This window comes from Euleptes europaea, chromosome 18, assembly GCF_029931775.1.
Source record: "Euleptes europaea isolate rEulEur1 chromosome 18, rEulEur1.hap1, whole genome shotgun sequence".
Classification (NCBI taxonomy): domain Eukaryota; kingdom Metazoa; phylum Chordata; class Lepidosauria; order Squamata; family Sphaerodactylidae; genus Euleptes; species Euleptes europaea.
The window spans coordinates 23,621,972-23,638,497 of record NC_079329.1 but is presented as its reverse complement, the minus strand read 5'-3'; the positions used below and the strand labels follow the sequence as shown (position 1 = coordinate 23,638,497).

Genomic DNA, 16,526 nt, shown 5'->3' with positions numbered 1-16,526 from the left:
TACTCATGTTCTAGTTTTCTAGATTGTCTTGGTATTTTCTCCATTTTTGTGCATTTCACACCTGAGCAGATGCACCTCCCAGGACATCAAGATGATTCAGAGCAGGTCGTGGCCTTCTACAAGGAGACGTTAACCTTTTTCTGGATGCTCAGGCCAGTGCGGAAGTTCATGACCAATACAACATGGCATCACGTTTCCCTCTGCTGCTTCCAACAGATTCCAGGATTCATTAGCAAACTCTGAAATGACCATATATAGAGTTGGGGATCTGCAAAGATACCTCGCCAACGGGGAATATCCGGAACTAAAAGACTACCCCCTGTTTGAAAGCAATTTTGTACAGGTGAGGCACAGGGGGAGCTGGGAAAAGAACTCAAGAGTCCTTGTTCCCAGGCAAGGCTGATGCAAGCCTTAGGCAGAGCAAAGGGGCCATATTGTAGCAAAGCAGTTTTGGGGATCATAAAAACAGAAGAGCCCCGCTAGATCAGAGCAGTGGCCCAACAAGTCCAGCATGCTGGACTTGAGTCCGCATGGTGTAGTGGTTGAGCGGCGGGCTCTAACTGGTGAACTGAGTTTATGAATGGTAAGCTGCAGTACTGCAGTCCAAGCCCTGCTCACGACCTGAGTTCGATCCCGACGGAGGTTGGTTTCAAGTAGCTGGCTCAAGGATGACTCAGCCTTCCCTCCTTCTGTGTATCAGCAAGGGCGCCCAGTCTAGCCCCGATAAACGAGCCCCGGCTCCTTCCCACCCCCGGTCCCATTCCTTTGTTCACCAGGCATTTGCGTTTCAATAGAGATCCGCTGTAAGGTCTCTGGCGCCGCGGAACATTGCCTGGGAGCCCGAGTGATCGCCCGATCGTTTGCTTGCCAATTTCACCAGGAGTCTTACTGTGAGCAATCACAGGCGAACACTTCCTTGTTGTCACCTTGTGTCCTTTGAAATTCTAAACAACTCTGCTGTACCTCACCCTTTCATGTCTTATCAATGATGTAATCAATTGTATTGTATGTTCCCTATAAAGATGACCTGTATTCCCCCAAGCTTCATTCTAACCTTAAGTTTGTATAGACCAGCTGACCCGTTTGCTTTCTTAATAAAAACTTTAAACTCTCTGCAAGCGTCTGGAGCGAGGTTTAATATTACTGATGCAACGAGGTACTGAAGACTGACACCGTGGCTGGTACAATGAGGACCCAGCTTGCTGGGGGTAAAGGGAAGATGACTGGGGAAGGCACTGGCAAACCACCCCGCAAACAAAGTCTGCCTAGTAAACGTCGGGATGTGACTTCACCCCATGGGTCAGGAATGACCCGGTGCTTGCACAGGGGACCTTTACCTTTTATCTTCACATAAAGCTTGCTGGGATGACCTTGGGCCAGTCACCATTCTCTCCAGCCGATAGAGATCAGTTCCCCTGGAGAAAATGGCCGCTTTGGCCATTGAACTCTAGGGCATTTAAGTCCCTCCCCTCCCCAAACTCCGCCCTCCTCAGGCTTTACCCCCCCCCAAAAAAAAATCTCTCACCGATAGCGAAGAATGACCTGGCAACCCTATCGGAGTGGGGTTTATCCTCCCCCCCATGAACACACACAACATTGATCTGAAACGGGGGTGGGGGGTGGAGAGGATCATCAGTTCTATGTTCGGTAGAGTGCCATGTAGCTGAATGCTCAAGCACATTCCCAGTAGGAGATGTTTGGGCAGGAAGGTGCCTGTAGTGTTTTTTTTCCCTAGCCTTGTAACAGCCAATGTGATTATTATGGTAAGAGTTTTCCCCAGCGGGCGTTATTATTAATGTGAAGAAGCCCTTCAGAATGGTTCTCTCTTTCCAGGTCACGAGATCAGGGGAGGTGGCCAACAGGGTCACCATGGCTATGGCTGCCAGCAGTCCAAGCTTGGAGCTTCCTGATCTCATGTTGCTCGCAGTACCGGTGCCATACCCAACAGAGGAGTGCATGTGTGAGAATCCAACGGCCAAGTTTGTCCCTAGAGAGCAGCTGCGACTTACCCAGTAAGTCCCCAACATAGCCAGGCACAGTAACACTTTTCTCTCATAAGGGTAGGATTGCCCACTTCTAGGTGGGGTCTGGAAATCTCCTGGAATGACCTGCAGCCTTCCTAGAAGGGAGGGATGGGGGCGGTCTTTGGCCATTTTTGCAGAGTCAATTTTGATGCTCGCACAAGGCTCTTTTTAAAAATGCCTTTTTGCGGTCCCGACGCAAAAGGAGAAGTTCCACTCCCCCCGCTCACCTGCTCCTTTGTTCCTGTTTGCATAGCTACTCGCATATGCATAGCTAACGTGCCTGTGTGGTTTTGCATTGTTCCTTGAGGGGGATTCTTCGTGGCAAACACCAAAGGTCGCATTAAATGGGCTTTTTAGTAATGTGAAGCAGGTACGCGCCGACTTCACAGTCACTTCTGAAATGACGTTTCAGCGTGCAAAATTAAAAAAAAAATATGTGGGGAAATTCAGCCTGGAACGCGCTGCTAATTACCATGCAGGAAGGAAGGTTTTATTGTTATGGTCATAGACCAGCACAGTTACCATGCAAAAATGGCCTTTATTTGACTGCAAGCACTTCAGCAAACGAGAAATTTTCCCAGTAACTCGGATTCTGAATTTAAGATTTAGAATACAGCCCTTGCTGTAGAATGTTGGTTACCCAGACAGAAAGAAACCCGAATTAGTTGAAGTGCCTGTGTTGGAAGCACACTACAAACCAGAGTTAGATCAAAGAAGATCCCCCAAACCAGAAGCCACATGTGTAAGAGGCAGGCAGGTTTGAGTCCAGTAACAAATCAGGTCCATGCTCCAGTTGGCTAATGATGCCTGGATGCAGCCCCATGATGTGCATCGTCTAAAAACTTCTTCAGGACGATTTTTTCCCTATGCACATTTATAAACAACATTATTTAATGGATTGGAATTCATACGATTAAATAGCTAAGATCTCTTTCTCTAAGTGACAGACAGTCCTGACTAAAGTGTCTTCTAGAGAGACCTCTGGCTTTGTGTTTCCAGGGGGGAGGGTATGTCACAAATTAGGAGCATCTGCTGAGAGAACCTTGTATTCTTGTGGATATTGGTTGGCCAATAGTTGGAAGGAGTCACGGTAAACATATGGATAGGGTTGCCAACCTCCAGGTTGTGGCTGGGGATCTCCCACTATCACAACTGATTCCAGGAGACAGGCATCAGTTCCCCTGGAGAAAATGGCCGTTTTGGCAATTGGACTCTATGGCATTGAAGTCCCTCCCCTCTCTGAACCCCGCCCTTCTCAGGCTCCTCCCCCAAAAGCTCCAGGTATTTCCCAACCCAGAGCTGGTAACCCTACGTATGGGGGGAGATGATCTCTTAGACATGCTGAGCACAGGCCTTGTAGGCCCTTTTCGGTCATCACCAGCCCTGGATTAACCTCACAGGGCAGCAGGAAGTGCTGTAAAGCCCAGTCACAAACCGAGACTGGGTAAGAGGGAGAGGCGTTTGCTTTTTATGGTCTCTTGATTTACACGCACATATTCTCTCCTAGGGACCCGATAGGGTGAGAGAAAAGACTGAAAAGATCTTACAAGGGGATAATCCTTCAATCCCCTTGCAGTTTGCAAAATTTTGTATGGCAGCAATGGAAATATGTCGCCATAGAGTAGTCTCTTAGCCCAAATGGCAGACGTATCTTTCTTTGCAAGATTATTTTAGTCCATGTTTTTTTTAAAAAAAAATCTGGCCAAGGGCCGTAAATAAACGATGGATTGATTGATATTCTCTCCTACCCACCAGGCTCCTGCCCTTGAAGTTTGTCAAGATCTATGTCCATGATGAGAGCCGCTACCAGTTTAAAGTCAAGCTTGTCAGCGGCCGTATCTTCTACCTCCAACTTCTTGCCCATCCTAAAAAGGTGGACTACATCTTCGGGCAATGGGTTCAACTAATCTACCGCCTGCACTTTTATCGAATGGATGCCCCCATATGTTATCTGCAGGTGTTCCCAGGTTATAATCCGGTGTACACAAGGGTCACCGTACCTGCTAGTTCCAGGAGAGTGTCATAGGTGAGCCACAGCTTCCCTTCCAAAGAATCAAACCATCTGGAGGCCACCCTCTTTATATACAGGAAGAACCATGAAGAAAACAAAGTTGCACTTACCTGTAACTGTTGTTCATCGAGGGACTTCTGTGCAGGCACGCGGAGATGTGACCGAAAAGCACAGAAGACCCTCTATGAACAGCTACAGGTAAGTGTAACTTACAGTGCGTTCCTGAGAATCGGCGTAGGGGAATGGCAGGGAGAAGGCACAGTTGAGCCGCCTCCTAAGCAGTTCCACCTACGCCAAGAAACCAAAAAAAGCCTTTTTGCAGCTTTCTTTTTGTTAAATGGGGCCTTTTCGCCCCATAGAGAACAACAAGGCTGAGCCTGCTTTTGAGCAGGCACAGCAATGCTGTTCTCGGTGCCAGCATTATGGGGTGAAAGGGGACAGGAAGCCGCGGCTCCTAACGGCGGCTCCTCCCCCTGGCCCACCCCGGGAACACCCCCCACACACACACCGGTGCCGTAAGTCTCTGCTGTGATCTGTGCCACGGGGAGACTGCGCCGGTGGAGGAGCGGCATGCAGCTCCACGGTGCACAGGCGCCAACGGAACTGCCCTTACCACCAGCATAAGTGTGTTTAATCACGGCAGAAGACGCACTTTCGCTGGTGGCGAGGTCATGCCGCCTCCTAAGGAGAATCGGCCCCCAGGCTCAGGAATGCATGATTTGTTTTCATCACCACGTCTCCAGTATAGTCCCGCATGGGAGAGTAACAAGCTCACTTTTTTTTAAATTGAATTTTACAATACAAAAAAGGGAAAAAAAGAAAAAAGAAAAAAAAATATAGATATAAAAGGGTATTCACATAACATATTGAATACATTTCATTTTTTAATACATTCATCAAAAGAAAATACCCTTTCCCCCCACCCACCAAAAGTGACCCATCACCATGACTTCCATAGAAGTGTCCGGTAGCTTTATTTATTAATTATCTAAATTCTAATATTGCTTAAAAAATAATTTTCTATAGCTCACTAAATAACAAAGTAAAATCCATTTTTGCCAACTTATCCCAATATGAGGTGGCCTTAAACCATGTTAACTTAAATTCTTCCAAATCATTTCCATGCAGAATTTCCGTTAATCTGGCCATCCTCATATATAACCACACTTTCTCTCTCCATTCTATAATTGAGGGTTTACTTGTTTGTTTCCATACTCTAGCTATCATAATCCTTGCAGCAGCAAAACTATATTGGCAGATAATCCTATCCCGATCATGAATATCGTTTGTGGGTATTCCCAGTAAACAAAATAATGGTTTTCTTTTCACTTTACTATTAATCAGATTATTTGTTTCTTTTACTATTTTTTTCCAATTTTTTTAAAAAATTTTTACAAGTCCACCAGACATGCATATAAGTTCCTCTTTCTTTTCCACATTTCCAACAGATTCCTTTATCTTGACTGTTCATTTTAGATATCATAATTGGCGAGTAACAAGCTCACTTAACATGGAGGCTGGTGTGGGGTTGGCAATGAACAGTGCTGAATAATACTCTCCCAGCAGCGGCTTCCCTCCTGGAATCCACAGTGATGGAATAAAGCCAGGAGAAAATGAACAGAGTGGGCCAGGTCGCTGCATTACAGATATCCTGGAGACCTGACCTGGCAAGAAAAGCAGCTAAAGAGGATTGAGCCTGGGTGGAAGGAGCTTTAATCTGGATTGGACATGAAATAGGGAGCATCTGTCATGTGACTTGTGCTTCCTGTTTCCAGACCTTTTCTGGAGAGGAACTTCAACAGCTGCTCCTATAGAAAGCTGCACAAGCTCCTAAATGTGGTTTTTTTGGGGGGAAGCCTTCCCAGCTCCCCCACAGATACATACACACTCATAAACAAATGAACGCTCCCGGCTCCCTGCACATACACAAACGCATGCTCCTGGCCACACCTGGCCGGGAGCGATGAGGGGGGAGCCTTCCCAGCTCCCCCCCCTGCACATACACACTCATACACAAACGCATGCTCCCGGCCGCGCATGGCTGGGAGCGATGGGGGGGAGCCTTCCCAGCTCCCCCCTGCCTTCCCAGCACACACCCCCCGCACATATACACTCCTACACAAACACATGGTCCCGGCAACGCCTGTCTGGAAGAGATGTGGGGGGAAGCCTTCCAGCTCCCCCCCCCCCACAAATACACACTCATACAGAAATGCATGGTCCTGGCCGTGCCTGGACGGGAGCGATGGGGGGGGGGGAGAGAAGCCTTCCCAGCTCCCACACACATACACACTCCTACACAAACGCATGGTCCCGGCCGCGTCTGGCCGGGAGCGATTGGGGGGGAACCCTTTCCAGCTCCCCCACACACACACACACCTACACACGAATATACAACACACAAGCTCCCAGCCGTGCAGGGCCGGGAGCGATGGGGGAAGCCTTAACCTTTTGGCCTGATCCCGCTATAGTGTCACATCCCAATGATGAATGTCTCCAGCTTGAAAATTCATTAGAGGTGGATCTTTTATATTCTTCCCAACACTTACAGATGTGGAACAAATATCTATAACTGGAGGACCTAAGAAATACGTTATTAAAGATTAACAAGGAATCATTATTTTCAAATCACAGAGGGGAAAAAATTCTCGTGGTTCTGCTGATGATGGTGCTTTTGTTCCTGTTCCGTTTCTAAGGAACATCATATAAATAATGAAGGATGCCTTACTAGCCACTTAACAAATGATGGAATGGAAACATTTGATGGACTCATCATCAAGAACAGACCCACTTCTAGCAACGGGTGCATTTTTCAGGAATCATTGGGACACTCCGAGTTGATAACTGCTGATTGACTATCAAAGCCAACAATAAGGAGTTATGAAAATTATTCTCAAGGCCTATCTTTATGATCTTTATGATCGTGGAATGTTATTATCCTGGATTTGGTTTGAAAAGATGTTTATTTTGGGAAATAATCCTTTCTCTGCACACATTTTGATTTTTTTTAAAAAGGCACATTGGTGCCTTTTTTTGTGCTAGATAGTGATTCTGTATTTGTATTGCAAAGTTTACTCAGCATACTGAGGAAGGCTCCATGAAACAGCAATTGTTTCTAGATCACCGTCTGCGCAGTGGACTTGTGGTGTGTGGATATTTACCATTGTATACAGAGGTCGTCTTGAATTAGAATTAACCATCGTTGTTTTGAACATCCAAGTTACACTTTTCTTTGGAAGATTCTTTCATGGCCTATATATGGACTGTACATTTGAGAACTATCCTATATTTTGCTGAGTTTTCACTCTTTACCATATGTGTATTATATGCAATAACTGTGTTTATATAGTGTAAATAATACAGTTTTGGTGAGTTTATCATATGCTTGGCATCCTGTCCTTTTTTTCTTATTCAGATTATCATGGAATAGACTGAGGGATGATTACCAATTGTATTTTTTGTCTAAATTTGATATATTATTGATACAAGAAACCTGGTGCCAGACCCCTTAGTGAATGGTTATAAAACTTTTGGTGTTGAAGTACAAGCCTCCACACATAAGAGGGCAAAAGGGGGGTTGGGAATTTTAATTTCTACAACATTAACTGTTAAAATAGTTGCGTTATTCCCCTATAGACATTTAGCAATGGCGGTGGTACATTATCAAAAACTTCCTGTTTAATTATCAATGATTATCTCCCTCCAGTTAAAACGAAACCTCAGATTGAAATAGCTTGGACAGAATTGGAATCATATATAGGGCATCTAATAAAGACTCATCCCAATGCATATATCATCATAGGAGGGGAAAAGGAATTTTTTTTAATAAAATGGAATGATAGAGTGGATAGGATTATGAAAACTTTAGCTACAGAGATTATAGACATCTCTTTACATTATTATGACCAAATAATAGGGGGAATACTTAGGATTTTAAATAGTTCAAACATGAATTATAAAACCAAACAGGAATACTCTAAATCATGGTATGACAATGAATGTACAAAACTAAAGAGAGCCCTCCATGTTAGTTATGCGAGATATAGGTGTAATCCAGATGAGATGTCACAGGTGGAATTGAAAAGACAAAAACAACATTATAAATCGCTCCTCCATCGTAAAAGGAAGGAGGCGACAGTCTTAGCTTGGAAACAGCTTAATCAGGCAGTGAAGCTCAAGAATACTTCTTTATTCTGGCGCTTGATTTCTGATTGCCCCCAAAGCATTTCAAATAACATCATTTTACCTGAGGTGCGGGAACAATATTTTAGGCTAAGGCTCTGGTAAAGCAGAGAATATTAGACATGGAAAGGCAACATGGCGTGAACAGAATTGTGTGTGTGTTAAGTGCCGTCAAGTCGCTTCCTACTCATGGCGACCCTATGAATGAAAGTCGTCCAATATGTCCTATCTTTGACAGCCTTGCTCAGATCTTGCGAATTGAGGGCTGTGGCTTCCTTTATTGAGTCAATCCATCTCTTGTTGGGTCTTCCTCTTTTCCGGCTGCCCTCCACTTTTCCTAGCATGACTGTCTTTTCCAGTGACTCTTGTCGTCTCATGGCGTGACCAAAATACGACAGCCTCAGTTTAGTCATTTTAGCTTCTAGGGTCAGTTCAGGCTTGATTTGATCTATAACCCACTGATTTGTTTTTTTGGCAGTCCATGGTATCCGTAACACTCTCCTCCAACACCACATTTCAAAGGAATCTATTTTCTTCCTATCAGCTTTCTTCACAGTCCAGCTTTCACACCCATACATAGTAATAGGGAATACAATGGCATGAATTAATCTAGTCTTGGTGGCCAGTGACACATCCTTACACTTCAAAAACTTTTCTAGCTCCTTCATGGCTGCCCTTCCTAGTCTCAATCTCCTTCTGATTTCTTGGCTGCAGTCTCCCTTTTGGTTGATGGTGGAGCCAAGGAATAGAACAGGGTTAGAAGCAGTTTATTTGATACTTCCATCCTTCCGAGGTCGGTAAAATGAGGACCCAGCTTGCTGGGGGTAAAGTGTAGACAACCGGGGATGGCACTGGCAAACCATCCCGTGAACAAAGTCTGCCTAGTAAACATTGGGATGTGACGTCACCCCATGGGTCAGGAATGACCCGGTGCTTGCACAGCTCCCTAGGGAGGTGGTGAGCTCCCCCTCACTTGCAGTCTTTAAGCAGAGGCTGGACAAGCACTTGTCAGGGATGCTCAAGGCTGATCCTGCATTAAGCAGGGGGTTGGACTAGATGGCCTATAAGACCCCTTCCCACTCTATTATTCTATGGTCCTGTGATGTGATCTTGGGTTAAGAGCTTTCTCATGCCGTGGGCATTTCCCCCCTTGCTTCTGTTTCTTATCCTGCATCAGGGTTGTAGTGAAGTGCCCATTCTTGACACACTTCCTTAACTCACGCACAAGTTTTGATGCTGTGTTTTCAAGGCTCTGGGAAGGCTCTTGGAAGGCTCTTCCTATCCTCTTTCTGAGACTGAAATGTACTCCGCGAGGCAGACATCTAAGACAGGGTACCCTGAAGAAAGGGCTGTGTTTTCTCCCCTCTTAGGCCCGACAATGCTAAAAGTATGTCTGAATCATCTGTGCTTGGTGCCCTTGCTTCGATCAGAGCCTCCCCCCCCCCCATACACACACATTTGGCTTCTGTTTCTTCCCCTCAGGCAAGCCAATGGGCGTTTCAAGGTGACTCTAAAGCCCTTGGGTTGTATATATGGAAATGAAGTGAAATGCTATCTGGCTGATGAGTGGAAGAGGTTCATGTGGTTGTGTTTCTCCTTGCGGTGACCTTTCCCTGTAAAATATTGGACTAGCTCGCCCTTGCTTTTGTAGAGGAGAAGGGAGCGGTTGTGTTTGACATTCCGTCTAGACATTAGGAAGAATTTTCTAACTGTTAGAGCAATTCCTCAGTGGAACAGGCTTCCTCGGGAGGTGGTAAGTGCTCCTTCCCTGGAGGTTTTTAAGAAGAGGTAAGATGGCCATCTGTCAGCAATGCTGATTCTATGACCTTAGGCAGTTCATGAGAGGGAGGGTACCTTGGCCATCTTCTGGGCATGGAGTAGGGGTCACTGGGGGTGTGGGGGGGAGGTAGTTGTGAATTTCCTGCATTGTGCAGGGGGTTAGACTAGATGACCATAGTGGTCCCTTCCAACTCTACGATTCTATGATTCTGTATGACATTGCACTACTGTAATCATTCATTGGCTGGACCAGGAAAAACAACAACAGCTCATCTATCCCATGGCATGGGAATCTCCTGCCAATTCATTTTCTACAGCAGACACGGTGGGTTCAATATGCACCAGTCCAGATGGGCAGAATCCCAGAAGTTGACAGGGTCTTTCTCATTTGGGATGTCCCACGTTTCTGGTTTCAGCCCGCTCCCTTCTCCTTCAAGCGTTTGCCGTGATTGAGCTCCTTCAGCAACGAGCGCGTCGTGGGCATCCCTCTTAGACAGGCGACAGCCATTTTTAATTGCATATTAAATATTACATGTAAATTGCAGGGCGATCTGACATTTCCAGCTCTAAAAATAAACCAGGCAGGATTGCATGCTTTTATTCTGCGGGCTGCAGCTCCGTTTCCAGTGCCCACGGCGGCAGAGAAGACCAATCAAGATCCCAGGGGACTCAAAAAATGTTTGCTGAAATTATTCTTGGGTCTGATTCAACGAACGCTCGGGACATGACTCAAAGTGATTAATGAAGCAGTCCTTGCTTGCCATGGTAGCCATTCTTTGTAAATGAGTTTTTGAATCCTTGTTGGGGCCAAGAGGAGTATTTTTTTAATTTTTAAGCAAGTGGATGGCACTCATGTCAAATAGAAAGGGCTCACAAGGAGTTCAGGTCTGCTGAAAGTGAGCCAGCGTGGTGTAGAGGTTAGGAGCGGTGGCCTCTAATCTGGAGAACCGGGTTTGATCCCCCAACTCCTCCACACGAGCGGCGGACTCTAATCTGGTGAACCAGGTTCGTTTCCCCACTCCACATGAAGCCTGCTAGGTGACCTTGGGCCGGTCACAGTTCTCTCCGCACTCTCTCAGCCCCACCTACCTCACAAGGTGCCTGTTCTGGAGAGGGGAAGGGAAGGAGATCATAAGCTGCTTTGAGGCTCCTTAAAGGTAGAGAAAAGCAGGGTATAAAAACCAACTCTTCTTCTCATAGTCCCCTGCTTGCTCTGTCTAATACATTCAAACTGCGTTGGCCATCCTGAGGCTCTTTGGAAGGGATTCTTCCATGACAATACCAGTAATGGTGGACAGGTTTTCAGAGATGCCGATCTTCCCTTACACGTCACAGGTGTGAGTTAAGCATCTTCTCAGTTTCCACTGTAATTTACGTTAAGGTGACGTTGAGGGGTTCTCTATTGCTCAGGACAATTTTCAAGCATTCCAAAGTTGACAGAACAGCAGCGGGTGGGACTCCATCCCTGTGCAAACTCTGCCCTCTGCTGTTGACTTCAGATCTACAATCTGCAATGCTGCTGCTTGTAGATAGCTAAAACAGCTCCCCTCCTAAGCATTACGGGTTGGATCCAGCCAGCTCAATCTCCCCCACTTCTTTACTGCAGCCTCCCCCCCAACCCCACATGGTTTTTGCTCATGCAGGCCTCATGATCCCAAGCATAGCCTTTTTTGGTGGGGTAGCAGGACCCCGCTCCTTCCTTTTTCACCAGCAGAAAAGCTGGTTGGATCCAACCCAATATTTCCACAAGTGGCCCAGGCTTCCTTGTCCCCCATTCACCCTGAACATGAGGTGGTGACAAGTAAGCTTCTTGAGGGCAGGCCTACATTAGATATTAAAAAGGTAAAGGTAGTCCCCTGTGCAAGCACCGGGTCATTCCTGACCCATGGGGTGACATCACATCCCGACGTTTACTAGGCAGACTTTGTTTACGGGGTGGTTTGCCTTCCCCAGTCATCTTCCTTTTACCCCCAGCAAGCTGGGTACTCAATTTGACCCACCTCGGAAGGACGGAAGGCTGAGTCAACCTTGAGCCAGCTTCCTGAAACCAACTTCAGTCGGGATCGAACTCAGGTCGTGAGCAGAGCTTGGACTGCGGTACTGCAGCTTACCACTCTGCGCCATCAGATATTAGAAGAAGAAAGAAGAAAGAGAAGGAGAGTTGGTTTATATCTGCCGACTTTCTCTACCACTTAAGGGAAACTCAAACCAACTTACAATCTCTGTCCCTTCCCCTCCCCACAACAGACACCCTGAGGTAGGTGAGGCTGAGAGAGCTCTGAGAGAGCTGTGACTGGCCCAAGGTTACCCACCTGGCTTCATGTGGAGGAGTGGGGAGACCAATCCAGTTCACCAGATTAGCCTCCGCCGCTCATGTGGAGGATTGGGGAGTCAAACCCGGTTCTCCAAACCTGGTTAAGCATGATAAAGATGTGGATGTTCGACATTACCTTAGATTGTACATTGGATAGAGAGATTTCATGTATATATATATAGAGAGAGATTTTGTATAATAAAGATCTTGTTTCTGTATTTAATGCCTTTCCCAATTTGTGAGGTAAAATGTTTCATGGTATGTCTCTTTTTTATTTCCCTCAAAATGCCGTAGCCTAACACTGTGCTGGTAAGCTGCAGTACTGCAATCCAAGCTCTGCTCACAACCTGAGTTCGATCCCGACGGAAGTCGGTTTCAGGTAGCCGGCTCAAGGTTGACTCAGCCGTCCATCCTTCCGAGGTCGGTAAAATGAGTATCCAGCTTGCTGGGTATAAAGGGAAGATGACTGGGGAAGGCACTGGCAAACCACCCCATAAACAAAGTCTGCCTAGGAAACGTTGGGATGTGACGTCACCCCATGGGTCAGGAATGACCCCGCTGCTTGCACAGGGGACCTTTACCTTTTTAACACTGTGCTGCCTCAGCCCCCGGTCTTATAACAGACAGTCCTGACCAAAAAAAAGGGTGTTTTTTTTTTTTTGGCATTCTTTTAATCCATCAGAATGAGGCAAATAGAAAGTACATTGCGAACCCTCCTCCTTAAATTCTGTCAGAGCCCACCATACCCGCCACAATGCGAAACATGCACTTTGGAAACCATTTAAAGCTTTTCTTCCATGGTGGCGTCTCCTCTTGTATCACCAGACTTCTGGGGCTTTCACACACACCCCCAATTCACCCTCCCCCAGTGAAGACTTCCAGACAGGGAGATGTCGAGGGGGACAGACCCGATCAGACCTGAAGCAGAATCCGTTCGGAGAGGAGATGGAGAGGTACCGGGTACCACCATGCACTCTTCTCAGCCTGCTGCATTTCGGGAGATGGGGGGGGGGAAGGGATGCGTTATGCGTGTCTGTGTGCATGTGCGTGTCTGCGGTTTGTGTCTGTGAGACAGCCGTGGTACCCCAGTGGCTCGAAGGAACAGGACGGTGCGTGGGGACACCGAATTGGCACAGAGCGTGAACACAACCTAGCCCTCCGGAACGAACAGCATCATGTGCGGGGGGGCTGCATCAACAGGAAAGTCAGGAGGTGTTGTCTGAAGGTAGTCGCGGGGCCGGTGCCGCCCCCTTACCACCCTGCCCCCCCCGGCACAGCAGGCAGGGTGGTTTGCTGGCCCGCTGAAAGTGTGGTTGGACCGCCCAGGCACTGCAAGGGGTGCCGATTGCAGAGGCGCCGCCCCTCTCCTTCCTCGGGGGTTCATCAGCGGTTCTGCCGCCATCTTTCCAGCGTGCCTGGTCCCGGAGCAAGTTCAGCCTCCCTGTGTATCCCACCCAAACCTGTAACCTTCAGCAGGGCCCTGCCTGCTTCTCGTTCCCCCTTTCCTGGTTGCAGATGGTCCAGCCCGCCCCGAGATGCTCCGGGGGGCGAAGGGAGTAGGGGTGTAAGCCACGTGCAGTGGGAAACAGTCATCCCCTTTCCCGCTGGCCTAACTCTTCTTCTGTTCCTGCTCCTTCTTCTTTTGTTTCTCCTTCTGCTTCTCCACTTTTTCCTGAGCTTTCCTCTCTTTCTCCACTGCCGCGTTCAGCTCTTTCAGCTTCCGCTTCAGAAGAGACCGGTCGTGAGAATTGCCGACTCCAAGAGCCTGGGGAGGTGAGAGGAACGTGGCGGTAGAATCAGGATTGTCACACTTCATGGGGATGCAAGCCTTAGGGTTGCCAGGTCCCTCTTTGCCACCGGCGGGAGGTTTTTGGGGCGGAGCCTGAGGAGGGCAGGGTTTGGGGAGGGAATTCAATGCCATAGAGTCCAATGGCCAAAGCGGCCATTTTATCCGGGGGAACTGATCTTTATCGGCTGGAGCTGAGTTGTAATAGCAGGAGATCTCCAGCCAGTACCTGGAGGTTGTAGGAAATAAGCACCACTGTGTACAACTGATTGCTGAAACCTGACACAGCAGCCAACTGCAAAGATCTTATCCAAATGATATGACATTAACAAGAAGTTTTAAAAGGTTACCATTTATCAATTTGAATGAACAACAGGTAATTCAAATATATAACAAAAAATGTAATGATTTGTAGACTACCAATCATTACATTTTTTGTTACACTTACCTCAAGTTGTAGACATTGTGATATTTCTGTGGACGACTGCATGCTTCATTGTTATAAGTCAGTCACTATATATTTGAATCACCTGTTGTTCGTTCAGATTGATAAATGGTAACCTTTTAAAACTTCTTGCTAAGGTCATATTATTTGGATAAGATCTTTGCGGTTGGCTGTGGCGTCAGGTTTCAGCCAGTACCTGGAGGTTGTCAAAGAAGGGGCCACAAGTGCTAAGCAGGAGTATGGAATTAAAAAAAAATAGCACGAGAAAAATACAACCTAACAATAATAGAAAAGAGCAAGAGTCCAGTAGCACCTTAAAGACTAACAAAAATATTTTCTGGCAGGGTATGAGCTTTCGTGAGCCACAGCTCACTTCTTCAGATACAGTTCTAGCTGTATCTGAAGAAGTGAGCTGTGGCTCACGAAAGCTCATACCCTGCCAGAAAATATTTTTGTTAGTCTTTAAGGTGCTACTGGACTCTTGCTCTTTTCTACTACTGCAGACAGACTAACACGGCTACCCACTGTGAATAACCTAACAATAAGACAATAGAATCACTAGTATAGTGCTTTTAGGAAAATGTATTGAGGAATAACCTCACAGGAACAACCGCAGTTGTAAAGCAATACAGACAAGAAGTCCGTTGTAAGCAAAATACAATACTGCAAAAAGCGTTATCAAAGTCAAGACGCAACATAGAGTGTTCACAAGGTAAAAGTCCGTATACAAAGATTAATACAATGAAGCAATGGAGAATAGACGTGCACAATGGGCTTCCGGTAAAAATCCCGTTTCATGGATGTCTTTTCCAGCTGTCAGTATATACAATGAAGGTACACTCCTCTAATCCATTAATGAATTCTCAGGCATATGGAAGGACTGAATGCTTGAAAAAATTCTCCATGAAATGGGATTTTTACCGGAAGCCCATTGCGCATGTCTATTCTCTGTTGCTTCATTGTATTAATCTTCGTATACGGACTTTTACCTTGTGAACGCTCTATGTTGCGTCTTGACTTTGATAACACTTTTTGCGGTTTTGTATTTTGCTTACAATGGACTTCTTGTCTGTATTGCTTTACAACTGCAGTTGTTCCTGTGAGGTTATTCCTCAATACATTTTCCTAAAAGCACTATACTAGTGATTCTGTTGCCTTATTGTTAGGTTGTATTTTTCTCGTGCTATGAATTCCAGTACCTGGAGGTTGGCATCCCTAGTGGAAACGCCACCCCTGTCCTCGGTTACCTTCAGCTTGGCTCCATCAAGGTGTAGCAACTGCTGACCGTCCACATCTTGTGCGGCGAACTCCGCCATGTACTGCTCCAGGCTCAAGCTCTCCAGCCACTGGCCCACCTGCTGACTGCTCCACGTCGAAGCTGCGCTCAGAGGTTCGTCCAAGAACTAAAGAGTGGATTACGGACAGGGAGACAAGAGTCAAACGGGCCTCCGACCGCTGGGCCAATTCGAAAAGCAATCGGGTTCCTACGGTAATGCTGCGACTGACGTGTCGGCGCCACAAAACGCTCAGGATTAAAATGGGGGTGGGAACTCAGGCTGTTACAGCACTAGGTATTCCCAGCAATGTATCAAGAGTTTGGAAATTTTATAAAAAACATCGCTTCAAAAGGGTTTTTGGATGCCACGGCTAAAAAATGGTTGGAAGACGTCTTCACAGCTAAAGGGCCCAAACAAAGTGTGAACAGCATTTTTTATAACAGTTTCAAACTCTTAATACATCGCTGGGAATACATAGAAAGTGCGAAGAGTATTTTTTATAACATTTTCAAACTCTTAATACATCGTTGGGAATACCTAGTGAGGTAACAGCCTCAGTTGTCAGGCAAGGCACAGATCCTGGGGTCTTTGGTTTGGAAGAATCTAGGTGACACCGTGGAGTGTGGCTGGAGGGAGAAGAAAACTTGGTGGCTTTACTGAAATGTGTCTGAGAAGCTCGGAGGATGATGTATCTTTTATTTTATTTCC

At 46.5% G+C, this 16,526-nt stretch overlaps 2 protein-coding genes across 2 annotated transcripts in view; one reads left to right on the top strand and one right to left on the bottom strand.

The window, feature by feature from the left end:
* The first annotated feature begins 244 nt into the window (after nt 1-244).
* LOC130490811 (Golgi-associated RAB2 interactor protein 5A-like) lies at nt 245-4,050 on the top strand. Its single transcript, XM_056864619.1, has 3 exons — nt 245-343; nt 1,834-2,012; nt 3,780-4,050. The coding sequence occupies exons 1-3, from the start codon at nt 245-247 to the stop codon at nt 4,048-4,050; spliced, it is 549 nt and encodes a 182-aa protein (XP_056720597.1).
* A 9,812-nt stretch (nt 4,051-13,862) lies between these two features.
* Nucleotides 13,863-16,526, bottom strand: part of SAMD14 (sterile alpha motif domain containing 14) — a 28,471-nt gene continuing 25,807 nt past the window's right edge. The window contains exons 8-9 of the mRNA XM_056864762.1: nt 15,789-15,944; nt 13,863-14,075 (exon numbers count right to left, since the gene is read on the bottom strand). Of these exons, the coding sequence (XP_056720740.1) occupies nt 13,920-14,075; nt 15,789-15,944 (312 nt within the window). The 3' untranslated portion in view covers nt 13,863-13,919. The remainder of the gene's footprint in view (nt 14,076-15,788; nt 15,945-16,526) is intronic.

Coding starts and splice junctions, on each gene's coding strand:
- LOC130490811 (XM_056864619.1), top strand. CDS start 245: ATGACCATATATAGAGTTGGGGATCTGCAAAGATACCTCGCCAACGGG. Junction 344..1,833: donor TTGAAAGCAATTTTGTACAG/GTGAGGCACAGG, acceptor CTCTCTTTCCAG/GTCACGAGATCAGGGGAGGT. Junction 2,013..3,779: donor GAGCAGCTGCGACTTACCCA/GTAAGTCCCCAA, acceptor CCTACCCACCAG/GCTCCTGCCCTTGAAGTTTG.